Below are 15,278 nucleotides of genomic sequence, written 5' to 3' on the forward strand. Positions count from 1 at the left end.
TTTATGAACTCTTATTGAAACTCGTTCACGTACCACTAATCTAGCTGTTCGTAAATGTAAACGAGTCGAACATTTATTCATGTTCGGCTCGTTTAAATTAACAACATAAAATCAAAACTGAGCTCGGTTCATTTAAAACTCACAAGCAGCTCGATTCACTTACGCCCCTAGAGCGGAAGCAAAGATACCACATTTAATATTTATGATTCCGCCACTTTCTGGAGAGATGGAGTCATCCCACATTATAAATGTGTTCTCAATTGACGAGTAACTTCATCCACAAACAAAAAGAAAAATGTCAAGTTCTCAAATTCAAATCTTGAATTTTAGAAAACCTGACATTCTTTTACCACCAAAACCTCTAAACGGGAGAAAGAATTCCTATTTTCCTACATATAAACAGCAAGTACATATTGCTGAAAAGGAGAAAACATTAATTGTTCGTGCGACTACCATCGATGTTAAACCTTCCGAGCTTGCGCAGACTCAGCGTTTAACTTTCAATGTTAAAGTTAAAGTCCGCGGTTTGTTCCCAGGATTTAAGACTTCCAACCCTTATGATACATTTGTTGTAACTCTTGGTTTGGAACTCGTTAGTGCAGATTGTGATCCAAGTAAGTAGCTTAATTAAGAAAATTCATATACACAATCCTACGTGGTGAACCGGATTCACCTAATAATTTTTCTACATATATATGTCGATTGTCGAGCATTAAAGTATTCAAATTCGGTTGAAAGTATAAGTTTTAATAATTTTGGATAAATTTTTAAAAAGTTAAATTACATTATGCTCTAAACTATTTGTGTAAGTTATGATCAACACTCGTAGTATTTGACTTGTCGCACCACATCGTCCTCTAATCGTTATAGCAACTAAAAATCGCTATTAAGATTATTATTATTTGGATGATATTCCTACTTTTTGGAAATGGTAGTACTTAATAGGTAGAATTGTTTGGCAGGCACAGGGAAGGAGAAGGAAACAATAAAGGGTATAATAAAGGGAACTGTTAATAGTTCAGATGAGGTGACATTAGAGACAAATTTCAAAGTTCCGAAAGAATTTGGTGTTGTCGGAGCAGTTTTGGTGGCGAATGAACATCATGAAGAAGTATTTCTCCATGATATAGTTCTTCAAGGCATTCCGAATTGGCATCTTAAAATTTCATGTGAATCATGGGTTTATCCCACAGATATAGTTCCTACAAAAAGAATTTTTTTCACCAACAAGGTCCTTCTTAAACAATTTAATACTACTAAACAATTTAATTTCGTCATTTATAATACAACTCGTGAACCGGTGACCATACCAGTTCTGTCACCAGTCAGGGTTTTAAAACACCCCTGTTGAGATGCGTATAATATGTTTGTATTATTTTAACATATGCATAGTAAATAGTTGATTAACTTTAAATTAAATTTCGTTAATTAATTAATTGTTGTTGTGCATGAATAAATAGTGCTACTTACCATCAGAGACCCCACGTGGATTAATGAAGTTAAGAATGAAGGAGTTGGAAAATTTGAGAGGAAATGGACATGAGAAGAGAAAACCATTTGAGAGGATATATGATTATGATAAATACAATGACCTTGGCGATCCCGAAAAACACCCTAATTTAGAAAGACCTGTTCTTGGCGGAACCGAATTTCCATACCCCAGGCGTTGTAGAACAGGACGCGCAGAGACGGGAAAAGGTATATGCTTATTCATTGTTTTATGATAAATTGATTAAAATAGCTGAAAGTGAGTCGTTTGATTTTTTATTTTTATGAACGGTAGGTTCATTGTCAGAAATTAGGGAACGCCCCGTATATGTTCCGAAAGATGAGAAATTCTCTGCGAAGAGAAGTGATGAGTTTGAAGGAATTTTGAAGGAGCTTTATGGAGTAGTTTATGGTCTGGCGCCCACATTAAGTAATGGTGTACAAGACATTTCATTCTCAAGCTTTACAGCCATAGACACACTGTTTACCGCAGGAATTTCATTGTGCAATGCTAAAAATCCACCCGCTTCACTTGATGACCAAGATCAAGTCAAACGTGTTAAGGACAATCAAGATCAAATCTTACGCTTTCCCGCTCCTGAATTTTTCAATAGTACACCACTTTTCGGGTTAAATTTTTTTTAGATCACCGAACTATTGTGTTTTTACTAAATGGTTACCAAATTATAAAAAGATATAAAATAGTTAGCAACCTATAGCTTTTTTACAAAATGGTTACCGAATTATAAAAAGTTATAAACTGGTTACTCGAATATTGTTTTTTTACTAACGGGCTACCATCTTAATGATGTGGACAATGAAAATATATATAGTTTTTGTAAAAAAATAACAGTTCGGTAACCGTTCTGTAAAAAAGCAATAGTTCAGTAACCGTTTTATAATTTTTATAGTTTGATAACCGTTTTGTAGAAATAGTATAATTTTTTAACTATTTTGTAATTTTATAATTGGGTAGTTATTCTGTAAAAACACTATCTTTCAGCGACCAAAAATATTTAACCCCCACTTCTATATCTATCTCTATCTCTATCTCTATCTCATAACAAAATCATAAATATGTCTGTTGAGTTTCTATTCTCATAACTACATGGAAATATATTTGATCTTGCAGAAGATAAATTTGGTTGGCTCAGTGATGAAGAATTTGGTCGTCAAACACTTGCTGGCATGAATCCGTTAAGCATACAGTTACTCACGGTAAGACAATTAAGCCAGGTCTGACATGCACTTACTCTCCGGCCGTCCCATTTCAGTTCCGAAATATTCGAGTTCGATTTGAAAAATTAAAATAGTCGAATAACGTATTAGTTCATCAAAATAAATTGATCCTTTGTCGTGCAGGAGTGGCCTTTAAAGAGTGAACTTGATCCTAAAATATATGGACCAGCTGAATCCATGATAACAAAAGATATAATACAAAAACAAATAAAATGCTTCAGCACATTTGAAGAGGTACGCAATGTTGATATTTAATGACATAGTATATATGTAAAACCTTATGTGCATCGAGTGAGCAAGTTACAAATAAAATTCACATCTATATTGTACAAAATTTGAGGACTTGTAACTCCAAGAACCAGGTGAGTTGGTAAAACACTCTCCTAATTTAAGTGAAGGTTGCGGATTTAAACCGTAATCATATATGCAGTTGTTTAAAATTTAGTGTCATAATTTTGCCTCCCACAAGGAGTTTTTGATATTTTTGTTCCCCCCTATAAGGGGGAATTCCTATTGTGTCCCAGAGCACAAAATTTATTGATTTGTGCCCGGGGCCCACGCTGCCCGCAAAGGCTTATTGCGGGCAGAAATGTGGCCCGCAATGAGCCTTTGCGGGCCAGTAGTCAACATTCCCGGCCACATGGCAGGGAATTTAATGCCGCCCGCAATGAGCCATTGCGGGCGGCATCCCCTATTTAAAGGGGAGTGTGGTGAATTGTTTCACCACACTACACAAAAACTTAAAAAAAAAATGTTATGTAATGGGGGTTTGGGTAATTAGTTTGGGCGGATTATTTTTGAAAACTGGCCCGCAAAGGCTCATTGCGGGCCACATTTCTGCCCGCAATGAGCCTTTGCGGGCACGTGGGCCCCAGGCATAAATTTAGAAATTTTGTGCTCTGGGGCACAAAAAAGGAATTCTCCCTATAAGGGGGGAACAAAAATATCAAAAACCCTCCTACAAGAGACCTACACGATTCGAGTTGGGATTAGCATGAATATGGAAGATTTAAAAGTTTCATTTCATATTTGGAGCTCGTTCAGGAAATTTTATAGTCATTACCAAACTTTTTTTTGAAGATTTGTGCTATATGAATGTTTGCAATCCATTTTGTCCCGGTTCTATATTATATAAATTATTTTTTAAATTCAAATATTTGCTTTTTTTATCGATTACCATAAAATTTTAAAAATGTTGTTTCACTATTAAAAAGAGTTATTATGAAAGTTTGGCCGCAAATATTAATAAAGAATACAAATATTTGGATTAAAAAATAAAATTTAAAGTTTAAATATATTTATAAAAAAGAATCTTTTAAATTAGACATAACTATTAAAAATTAGAAGTTTGATCATAATTGATATAAGACAAAGAGGCTTGCTTTAAAAAATAGTTTGAACCATATTTTATGGGCTCCATAAGGGCTAGATATATATTATAAGATTAAAATCAATTTTTATAGTTTCAATTATTCAAAAAAAAAAACTCAGCTTTAGACTTTATTTTAATTGTATTCTAATGTAAGAAAATTTTCAATTTATTCTAATTTTTCTTTTAATGTTTCAATTGTACCCAAATCATTTATATCTTTTCACTTGAAAAAAAATTTAAAAAAATTCTTCATTTTTAGCCTATATTCTAATTAGACGCTAATATTATTAATATTACGAAAAAGCCTTCTTCCACGTTAAAATCAACAAATAGTAATAATTTTTTTATTTAATTACATTATTTATCAACAATTTAAAAAAACGTAAAAATTACCTCTTACACAAAACAACGTCATTTTACAAAAAAAATACGCTTCGCCGCTAAAAGAAAGTAAAATTAAATCGTTTAATTTTGTTGTTCGAAGAAGAACAGACTCAACGTCGGGTCCGTTCTTATCAGGTATGTTCTTTAGGGAAGAACAAACCTAGGCATGTTACGGATGGCGGTGGTTTTTCAGTGGACAATGGTGGTTTTCTCCGGTGGACGGCTGTGGATTCGTAAATCGAAGGAGTACGGTGGATGGTGATGGGATTGGAAGCGATTTTTTATTTAATTTATTTTTTAATAAAATTAATTAATTATGTAAGACTTATTTGAACATATTTAAAGATTAAGAGCTTATTTGTATTATTGTTTTCAATAGAGAAGAGTATTATATTGTTCTTCTATTTAATTGTTTTGAATTTTTCATCCTCAGAATAATTAAATTGCCAAAAATTTCAATTCAGGTACAATTAAATAAAATTGGAAATTTTCTTATATCAGAGTGCAATTGAAAAAAAATCTAAAAGTTGGAGGATTTTGAGTAATTAGGCCAATTCTATAAAATCAATTCATTTATATTAAATAAACTAATATCAACTTACACTCGTAAATCGATTAATTTTCTCTTAATTATTAGAGATGAGATAAATTGGCATCTCCAATGTTATTAAAATGTCTTTAAACATATGAGTATATTTTTATTTGATGAAATAATTGTTAGTTTATTTTTGTACTTTCTATTGTAGGCAAAGATGAAAAAGAGGCTTTTCATATTGGATTATCATGATTTGTTGTTACCATATGTGGCCAAAGTAAGAGAGCTTGAAGACACCACATTATATGGTTCAAGGACAGTGCTGTTCCTCGCCGATGATGGCACATTGAAGCCGGTGGCTATCGAACTCACCTGCCCTCCAATTGGCGACAAGCCCCAATGGAAACAAGTGTTTACGCCGAGCAATCAATCCATCGATTGCTGGCTATGGAGGCTTGCTAAAGCACATGTTCTAGCTCATGATACTGGATTCCACCAACTTGTTTCTCACTGGTAACAAACTTTTATCAGTACTATAATTTGGGACCTGGATAGCACGGACAACACGCACACGGCGAAATAATAGTATTTTAAGATCTTTTTATACTAAAAATGAAATTTTGTATTCAAAATGCTAAGTTTTCATCACATTTCGGAAACGAAAACATCGATATGGAATAAAGCGTTTGTGCTATCGAATTTAGAATCATATGTTCTTCATAGGTTAAACTTTTCTTGTCCCAGGTTAAGGACGCACGCCTCTGTGGAGCCATATATAATAGCAACAAACAGACAACTAAGTAAAATGCACCCGATCTATAGACTCCTACGTCCACATTTCCGATACACAATGGAGATAAATGCTCGTGCTCGAGACATTCTCATTAATGCAGGCGGTGTTATCGAAAAAGGCTTTTCTCTTGGGAAATACTGCATGGAGCTCAGCTCTGTCGCATACGATAAGCTTTGGCGTTTCGATACTCAGGCATTGCCTGATGATCTGATCAAAAGGTAACACCAATCGTAAAAGCATCTCATCTTTTAGCGACATGACATTAATTTTTGAAATTTGAATATTCAATCATTATATTACATTTTTAAAAAAATAATGTTATATAACTCACCTTTTTAACCACCTTTTTGTACTACTTGACGTGACAATTAAAGAGTGGATCGATTAAATTTTATCTTCTGAATTATACACTTTTGGAAGGGGATTTGACGAATGAACCATTGCCACGTAAGGACGGACATAGAAGGTGGGTGAAAAAGTGGGTTATTAAGTATTTTTCTTCTTTTTTAATTAATTTAATTGTGTTAATGTTTCATCTTGGTACAATATTCATTTGTCTTTTATATTCATTTTGAGTTTCAAACTTACTTTTTTTTACTTCAACCATTAAAAGTTAGAAAGTTTAAAATTTAATATTGCTATTATTATATTCAAATTTTTTAGGATTTGTTTTTCAAAAACATCAATTTTCAGCTAAATATTTGCAAAAATAAACTCTATCTTTTATTTGGTAAAAATACGCTCTTTCGGTAGATTATTGGTAAATCATTGTTAGATTATCGATAGATTGTTAGTAGATTGAAAAAGAGCATATTTTTACAAAAATAAAAATGAAAAAGGTATTTTTACAACAAAAAAATGTTAAAGACTTAAGATTTTCATTTTTGTTAGTTTTAAAAAAATATTAAAGCAATCTTATTTATTATGATATAATTTGACAAATTGTATAGGGGAATGGCAGTGGAGCGTCCACTTTTTGATCATGGGCTACACCTGACAATTCAAGACTACCCATACGCTAACGACGGTCTACTGCTTTGGGATGGAATCAAGCAGTGGGTTGATGACTATGTGTCTCACTACTACCCAGAAGCACATAAGGTGGAGTGCGACACTGAACTTCAACAATGGTGGCATGAAGTTCGAACCAAAGGACATGAAGACAAGAAAGATGAGAAATGGTGGCCTGTCCTAAATACCCAACACGACCTAATCAAAGTTTTAACTACAATAATTTGGGTGGCTTCGGGCCATCATGCAGCCGTTAATTTTGGGCAGTATGCATATGCTGGCTACTTCCCGAATAGACCGACAATAATAAGGACCAATATGCCAACTGAAAATAATGAACAAGAGTACCAAAACTTCTTGAACAACCCTGAAAAATCACTGCTAAATACGCTGCCTAAACGGGTTCAGGCAACTACGGTGATGGCTATATTGGATGTTCTATCGTCACATTCGCTCGACGAGGAGTATATAGGGCACACTTTGGAGCCATCATGGGAAGCGGATCCTGTTATTAAAATGGCATATGAAAAGTTTACTAACAAGATGGAAATGCTAGATGCGATTATTGACGATAGAAATAATGATCCGAAGAATAAAAACAGAACCGGGGCTGGAGTTCTTCCTTATGAATTATTCAAGCCACTTTCTAATAGTGGTGTCACAGGCAAGGGTGTTCCTAATAGCATTTCTATTTAGTGTATCTTCTCATGGTATGTTGTATTCAGTTGGATGATTGATTTCACTATAAAAATTAGTAAATTTGGGAGGTATTTAAATAAACTTTTCAAACTTGAAATGTCCCTAACAAAATAATAAATAAATAAACTAATCTCTATAATACCGTGTATTTGTTTTATGATTAATTATGTATTAAAAAGCGACGAGAAGTGACAACACTTCAAAACTCAAGTGGTTGTGCACGATACGAAATCTCTGATCGAGACTAGTGCTATGGAATAAGAGTGTTTCCTCTGAAATCCGTATTAAACCTAAATTCATTATATATTTTTTGCTTTCAAAATCGTTATTACATATATAATTTGTTTTCAAAAAAATAAATTAATCATTTCTTTTATTTCTCACAAATACTACTGAAAACGGTTATTGCAAAGCTGGAAATCTGAGCATTTAACTTATCTCATAAACATAAACTGCCCTATTTTAAAAAGGGCTAATGCCATAAAAATTAACCAACTTTACACGTTTTCTCATTTTAATCACGTAGTTTAAATTTTCTAATTTTCATGCACAAACTACCACTTTTCTCAAATTTATGCACGGTGCTGAGGTGTCACGATTCCATTGGTATAATTCGCTGAGGTGGAGGTCATTTTACACCAATGAATGAGTGTCACCTCAGCACCGTGCATAAATTCGGGAAAAAAATGGTAATTCGTGCATGAAAATGAGAAAATTTAAACTGCGTAATCAAAATGAGAAAACGTGTGCAGTTCGTGATTTTTTTTGACATTAACCCTTTTAAAAATAATACCATAACTATATGTTCCAATTGCAAATAAGCAATAACCGGAACACTTTCCATATAATATATATAAAACATACAGCTGTCAAAAACCATATAAATACGGTAGTTCTATGTCAGTAAAAATAAAACGATTGATAACTGAAATATTAAAGTCCCAAATACTCAAATATTGTAGCTCTAGAATTAAAAATAGTTTTAGTACATTATTCAAAAATGACTTTCGAAATAAAGGGTGGAAGCCTGATACCTCCAAAAATTCCAAAATTCCAAAATTATACCTCCAAAAATTCCTCAATAATTTATACGAATGTATGTAAATTAAATGTAAATCTATTATCAACCAAAAATAAACAGTATATAAATTGAAAGCAATTTTTTTACACATTAATTTTAAATTTTAAAAAAATAATTCACTTAAAATAATTTATTTGAAATCTATAATGTTAAAAATAAAATTATAAAGTAAAAACAGTTGAAAGTTTATGTAACCATTAATCAACTATGTGTCATCTTGTGTTTATATGTATGTATATTTTTTAATTTTATCATGTGTTTATATAATCATGAATTGACTTTTTAGTAAATTCTATATTTTTAATATAAATTTCATAATTTATTTGAAATCTATAATATTAAAAATAAAATAAAAAATAAAAAAATTGAAGATTTATGTGCCCATTAATCAACTCGTTGTCAACTTTAGATTTTAAATATACATTTTTAATTTTATCGTGTATTTATATAAACATGAATCGACTTTTAATGAACTTTATAATTTAAATATAAAAATTACTTTAAAAAAACCCCACCTTATAACATTTTTTTGTTTATCTCTGATCTAGAAAAAAGTTCATTTGTACCCTTTTTTTGAGTTTTCGTTTTCGTCTCTACACTTTAATTTCAAAGATTTGACAATTTAAGTAGTATAAGGATAAAAACATTAAAAATAATTAAATAAAAGGGTCTTTTTTTCTATTTAGAAAAATATAAATAAGTCCTTCAACTTTAAAAATGTTTAAATAAATCCTAAAAGTTAATATTTTTAAAAACATTATTAAAAAACTACATAAATAAAAAATATTCCCGACCCTCCACCGTACTAATCCGATTTAGGAACCGCTACGAATTCTTTTTTATAATTTTTTTCCGTCCTCCTGGAAAGGAAGAATCCATGCTCCTTCTTCATAAAGGAGGAGCAGAAATCGCTCCTCCTTCAGAAGGAGGAGCGGCGACCTGCAGCTCCTCCTTCGGAAGGAGGAGCAGCTCGGGCTTATCCTTCGGAGAGAAATCGGGAAAAAGAAATTGAAAAAATACTGCATGTTTTTACGGTTTTGTATATAAAAAAGTATTGATATTTAGTATAGATTAAATAATTATACTAAAGTTTAATTTTTTTAGACGTAGGTATTTTTATAATATTAATAGCATTAAAATCTAATTAGAATATTGGTTAAACATTGAAGGACTAATTTAAACTTTTTTCTAAATGAAAATAGTTCAATTTAATTATTTAGGATAGAGACGGAAACAAAAAAATAAAAAAAAGGTACAAATGAACTTTTTCCTAAGTCATGGTGTAAATCAAAAAATATTACAAGGTCGGGTTTTTTTAAGTAAATAGGTCATATAAATTTAATAATTTATTTGAAATATATAATATTGAAAAGGGCAATTCTATCATAATAAAGTTTAAAAATGAAGTAATATGAGATGTTTATTTGACCGTTTTTCTGCTCCAATTTAGCCAATTAGCTACAATTAAAAATGATTTAAAAATGGATTAAAATTGAATATTTTCAAAAAACGTGGCCATAAACAGAAAAAATCAAAAAAATGAGCTATTTTTGAGTGATCAAGTGTTGTATGAATGATTAATTTGGAACAAGTTATGAATAATTTTGCCAATTTGCACTAAAAATGACTTAATTGAGATTGAATGTTAAAGTTAAGGAGTGAAATGATCTTTTAATCAAAGTAAAATCGTCTTTAACAAGTTTATTCTACGAGAGGAGTCTTCAATAAGTTTGTATATATGTTTATGTCAGGAAGTAGGGATATAATGCAAATAGGTATAAGGTGTAGGATTTAGGGTTTAAGTAAGAGTTATCTAAGTCATGTTACATTAACTAAATTAACCAATTGAAACAAACCGAATTAATTTAGTTTAAAATTTCGATTACATCATATCAGTTATAAATTTTGAATTTTTTGGTTAATCTAGTTTGATTTTGTTATGAAATTTTCAAACTAAACGAACCGACTGAATCAATTGAATTATATCTAAACAAATGTTATTTTTCTAATTTTTTTAAAACAATTAAAGTATTGTTATAATCTTAAAAATTTAAATAATCAATTTACCACCTAAATTTGTATATAATTACAAATTAATATTAAAATTAATTCACTGTTTCTATTTTTACTATTCTACTTTTTAATATCATGCGGTTATTCAGTTAGCCGAAATAACAAACCGAAACGAATGATAATTCTACTTTGGTTATGGCTCGATTATACTCATGGACCTCATGGTTACATTTTACGTTATGGAAAAATAGAAAAGTTTAATTACGGTTAACTAAGTTCGATTGAATTTGATTTGGTTTGATGACTGAACCGACCGATGCTGCTGAATTCTTAAATGCTGCTGAAAAATAGAAAAGACTGACCTGCCCATATCTGAAGTTGCTATAAATAGAAACATCACTTACATTCACCACTTCACTTTTTTTTCTTCTCTTCGGTTTGTTCCTTCAGCCTTCTTTTTAAGCTTCTTTTTTTGGTTTTTGGGTTTCTGTTTTTGTTTATTTTTGCTTATGATATTTGTCAAATATTTTAGATGATCAACTTTAGAATATTATTTAATGCATCTTAGAACAAGTCTGTATTGTTTATGCATGTAAAAATCAGTGATTGAATAATCTAATTTTAATCTCTTGTGCAGGGCAGCAAGTGAACTATTTTGCTTCTCTGTATTTTAACTTAGCTCACACTTATTCCTCCAGGTATTTTTATTTTTAATTTATCTTATCTATTGCCCTTTCAATTAAATCCTTTTTTTGCTATGAGTGTTCAATGTGCAATGTCTTATTATTTATGCATTCTCTTTAATATTAATCGTTAGATGCTTATATATGTTACATTTCTACACAGCACAAATCCGAACTGAAATTTAGATTTGTTTTCGCAACCGGTTTATGGTTATTTACAGCTCGTGGGAATTGTCATCTTTTTCACAGATGACTAGTGCTGTAGCGAATCCTTACGAAGCTATGCTGAGTACTATTTTGCAACAGCTTAAATTACCGTCTCAAGTATACGAACTTGATGAGTCGAAAAAGGATTGGTTTTACTGCCATGTTTATTTTAGCTACGAACATCGTATTTCAAAGAAGTTGATCAATGAAACTTGCACTGCACGTTCCGAGACTGATATTGATGCAAAGGAGAAAGTTTCTCAACTAGCTGTAGAGATTCTGAAAAAAAAATGTGGTTTTAAAGTTGAAGATTCTAGCTCTGTCGACATTCGGAGGATTAATGAATGTGCAAATCGATTCACTGCCCGTTACCGCGGTTTGAAGACCATTACTAAACTTCTTTCGAAAGAAATGAAAATTTTACGCGGCATTTGAATAATTGCTGGAGTCGATCACTTAAGTAGTTAATTAGTATCTTATGTATTTTTCTTTTATATGTAGAACTTTTATATATATATATATATATATATATTATCTATTGTGGAATATATGTGTTGTTTTATTCCAAGATGTTATCTCATTCTTTTACTACTTTGATTTGAATGGTTTACAAATCTTATAAAACGTAACATGGTTTGTTTACAATTAAATAAGCAAAGTATAAATGTTACTCTCTCCGTTCTAATACAGTTGTCCACTTTAAAAAATTCTTTTATTCCAAAATTCTTTTGCACTCTCAAAAAATAACCAACTTTTACACTCATTATATTACCCCTATTTAAATTCCACTAATGAGTAAATTGATGGTAAATTGCAATTGGGCTCTATATTAAATAGGGGTATAACAAGAAAAGTAAATTTTTTTTTATAAAATCTATAAACACTAATTACTTTTTTTAAACTGTGTGATAAAAGTAAAGTGGACAACTCTATTGGGACGGAGGAAGTACTTTTAATGAGCTTGATCACACTCAACATTTGTAACTGCAGTAGTAGAGCTTGAACCAGCTGTTACTTGCAGCAGAATTAATTTGCTTTATTATTTCGATTTGCTAAAAACTGGAACCGGCCTATAATTATTTGGTTTGCCTTTTGGTTCTGGGCTAGTTTTAATTCAATTCTGAATTTAACCGGTTTGAAATGGTTTTGGCTATAGGTCCGTTTTGATTCGTTTTACAGTTCGAACCGGCTCTAGGCTCCCTCCTAGACCTGGCAATTCATGTCTGCGGGTCATAAACGGGTCAAACCCGTTTAGACACGAACACGATTAGCCTAAACACGAACACGACACGATTATTAATCGGATTTGATATACAAAACCCAAACACGACACGGATATTACACGACACGTATAAACACGTTTATCTAAACGTGTTAATAGATCAACCCGTTTAAAGTGACACGTTTAAACCCGTTTAATTATTTAACTATTTTTTTAGTTTATTTAATATAATACTAACAAAATTGATTCTATATTTTGAAATAAATACTAATTTTATTGTATGTAATATAATAAATTTAATTAAAATTAAAAATTTAATAACATTCAAATTATAAAAATAAATAATATTTAATTAAAACTAGTTAACCAGGTTTAAACGTGTTTAAACGGGTTAGGCGTGTATAACCCATTTAAACACAAAATTACCCAAACCCATTTATATCAAACTCAAACCCGTTTAACTTCGTATCGTGTCGTACCATTTAATCTTGTCGTGTCTAAAGTTGCCAGATCTACTCTCTCCTCAATTCGATTTTCGAGCCTCAGTTTTTTTTTATTTGGCAGCTCGGTTTAAGATTAAACTCGAGCAACTCGAATTTGACTACGAGTTGGACTCAAATTTTAGGAATCGATCTTTATTTTTTGAAATTTCTATTAAATGCATGGCAACTAGCCAAGATAAACGGTGCATTCGTTGACTTATTGGCGCCTCAATTTGTGAGAGCGAATGATTATGCCTAATTAGTGGCAGGTTTAGGCAGTCTGCTTAGAAGGAATATGTCTGTCAGGTGAAATAAATAAACTTGCAGATTTTAAAACCAAGACTTCCAAAATCTTAAAAAATCTTATAAAATTAAACTTGCAGATTTTTAACAAACACGCTTAAAATGAACGTGAATCTTCTCCCTTTTGAACTGACAACTTATCTTTAATATTAATAAAAACCAATCTTAATAATGAAAATTTATTTTTTTATTTTTTCTTTATACTCTCTCTATCTTAATATAGTTGTTGATAACAACACAAATAGACAACCTTTAAAACACGACATAAACCGGGTAAAATACACCATAAAAACAACCAACCAACCAACCAACCGAGCAAGACACAGACAAACACCAACTCGGTCACACCGAACAGAACATAAGGAAACATCATAATCCCAGAAACAATCTCGGTCGCATCGAATAGAGCATAATGAAATACTATAACCTCCGAAACCATCTCGGTCGCACCGAGCAGCACACAGAAACACCACCTCGGTTTACCCGAGTCGGCCTTTCATCGTATAGCGACAACACTGTCAGAACGTACCCTGACATCCCAGACAATATCTGTACAGACAAAGAGAATGAAATCAGGTCTGTCGGCTCAGACAAAGAGGAACAAAACACATAGTATAAAAAGTTAAAAAAAAGTAGGTAAGAAGGTTAATTCTCTTTTTCTCTCAACTCTTAACTACCTTTCACTTCTTATTCTTTCTCTCACTAAATTGTTACTGATTAGACCGTCGGAGTGGTCCGCCGGAATCCCATTCCGGCGCCCTTCTCACGGTTGTGCTGTGCCTTTCAGGTATAGCTGCGGAGCCGTCGTCGGATCAGAACGTTGCCGCCGTTTCACGAGTTATCAGTTGTCCACTTTATCTTTATCACACAGTCTAAGAAAAACAATTATTATTTATGGGTTTATAAAAAAATTCTTACTATTTTTGTCATACCCTTATTTAATATAGGCACATGCAATTTACTTTCAATTTACTTATTAGTGAACTTTAAATAGGGGTAATATAGAAAATTTGAGTGTAAAAGTTAGTTACTTTTTGAATACAAGAATTTTGAGATAAATTTTTTTTTCAAAGTTGACAATTTTATTGTGATGGAGGGAGTATATTTTTGCTTATAGTATCCCATAATTTTTCAATCCACAAGCAACAATGCCAAAGCTTAAATGAATTTTTTTTATATAGTTTTAAGAGGATTTAAGTGGTGGTTGTTTGATTTTGGATCCATTTTTTAAAATTTAAATTATAACTAGGTTGAATTTTTATTTTTTTAAATTTTTTTCGTCCAATAATTATTTGTACTGTAACAATAATTAGTCTCCCATTTTTGGAATGAAGATATACGAATGTTTAGATTTTTAATTGAATTTGAATAGCTTATTGACTATTCTTTTATAAATATGAGACTGTAATTTTTTTCTATGATACTGGAACTTTATTGTAAAAATTAGAAAAGGAATAAACAATCATGTTTCGATTTTAATTGTAGGCCAAATATTGTAAAAAAGTCAAACCTTTTATAAAAGTTTCACAAAAGTCCTGACCTTTCAATTTTGTCGATTTTGGCCAAAAACAAATTATTTGGTTTCAATTGTGGCCAACTCTCAATTTGATATCAATTTGCCTATGTGGAGCCTATGTGACGCCTATATGGCATGCCAAATATTGAAAGGTCAGGACTTTTGTGAAACCAAATAATTCATTTTTGGCCAAAATCGACAAAATTGAAAGGTCAGGACTTTTGTGAAACCAAATAATCAATTTTTGGCC

At 31.4% G+C, this 15,278-nt stretch overlaps 2 protein-coding genes across 2 annotated transcripts; both read left to right on the plus strand.

Annotated features, from left to right (window-relative positions):
- The first annotated feature begins 251 nt into the window (after positions 1 to 251).
- On the plus strand, positions 252 to 7,602 carry LOC126661076 (linoleate 13S-lipoxygenase 2-1, chloroplastic-like). Its single transcript, XM_050354841.2, has 9 exons — positions 252 to 614; positions 963 to 1,231; positions 1,461 to 1,698; positions 1,784 to 2,101; positions 2,621 to 2,706; positions 2,851 to 2,961; positions 5,230 to 5,531; positions 5,763 to 6,029; positions 6,762 to 7,602. The coding sequence occupies exons 1-9, from the start codon at positions 296 to 298 to the stop codon at positions 7,516 to 7,518; spliced, it is 2,667 nt and encodes an 888-aa protein (XP_050210798.1). The 5' UTR covers positions 252 to 295; the 3' UTR covers positions 7,519 to 7,602.
- Positions 7,603 to 11,254: 3,652 nt separating this feature from the next.
- LOC126659673 (uncharacterized) lies at positions 11,255 to 11,957 on the plus strand. The gene is made up of 2 exons (XM_056103920.1): positions 11,255 to 11,313; positions 11,548 to 11,957. Exon 2 carries the CDS (start codon positions 11,548 to 11,550, stop codon positions 11,938 to 11,940), a length of 393 nt encoding a protein of 130 aa, XP_055959895.1. The 5' UTR covers positions 11,255 to 11,313; the 3' UTR covers positions 11,941 to 11,957.
- Positions 11,958 to 15,278: the final 3,321 nt, after the last annotated feature.

This window comes from Mercurialis annua, linkage group LG8 (assembly GCF_937616625.2).
Source record: "Mercurialis annua linkage group LG8, ddMerAnnu1.2, whole genome shotgun sequence".
In the NCBI taxonomy this organism is placed as follows: Eukaryota; Viridiplantae; Streptophyta; class Magnoliopsida; order Malpighiales; family Euphorbiaceae; genus Mercurialis; species Mercurialis annua.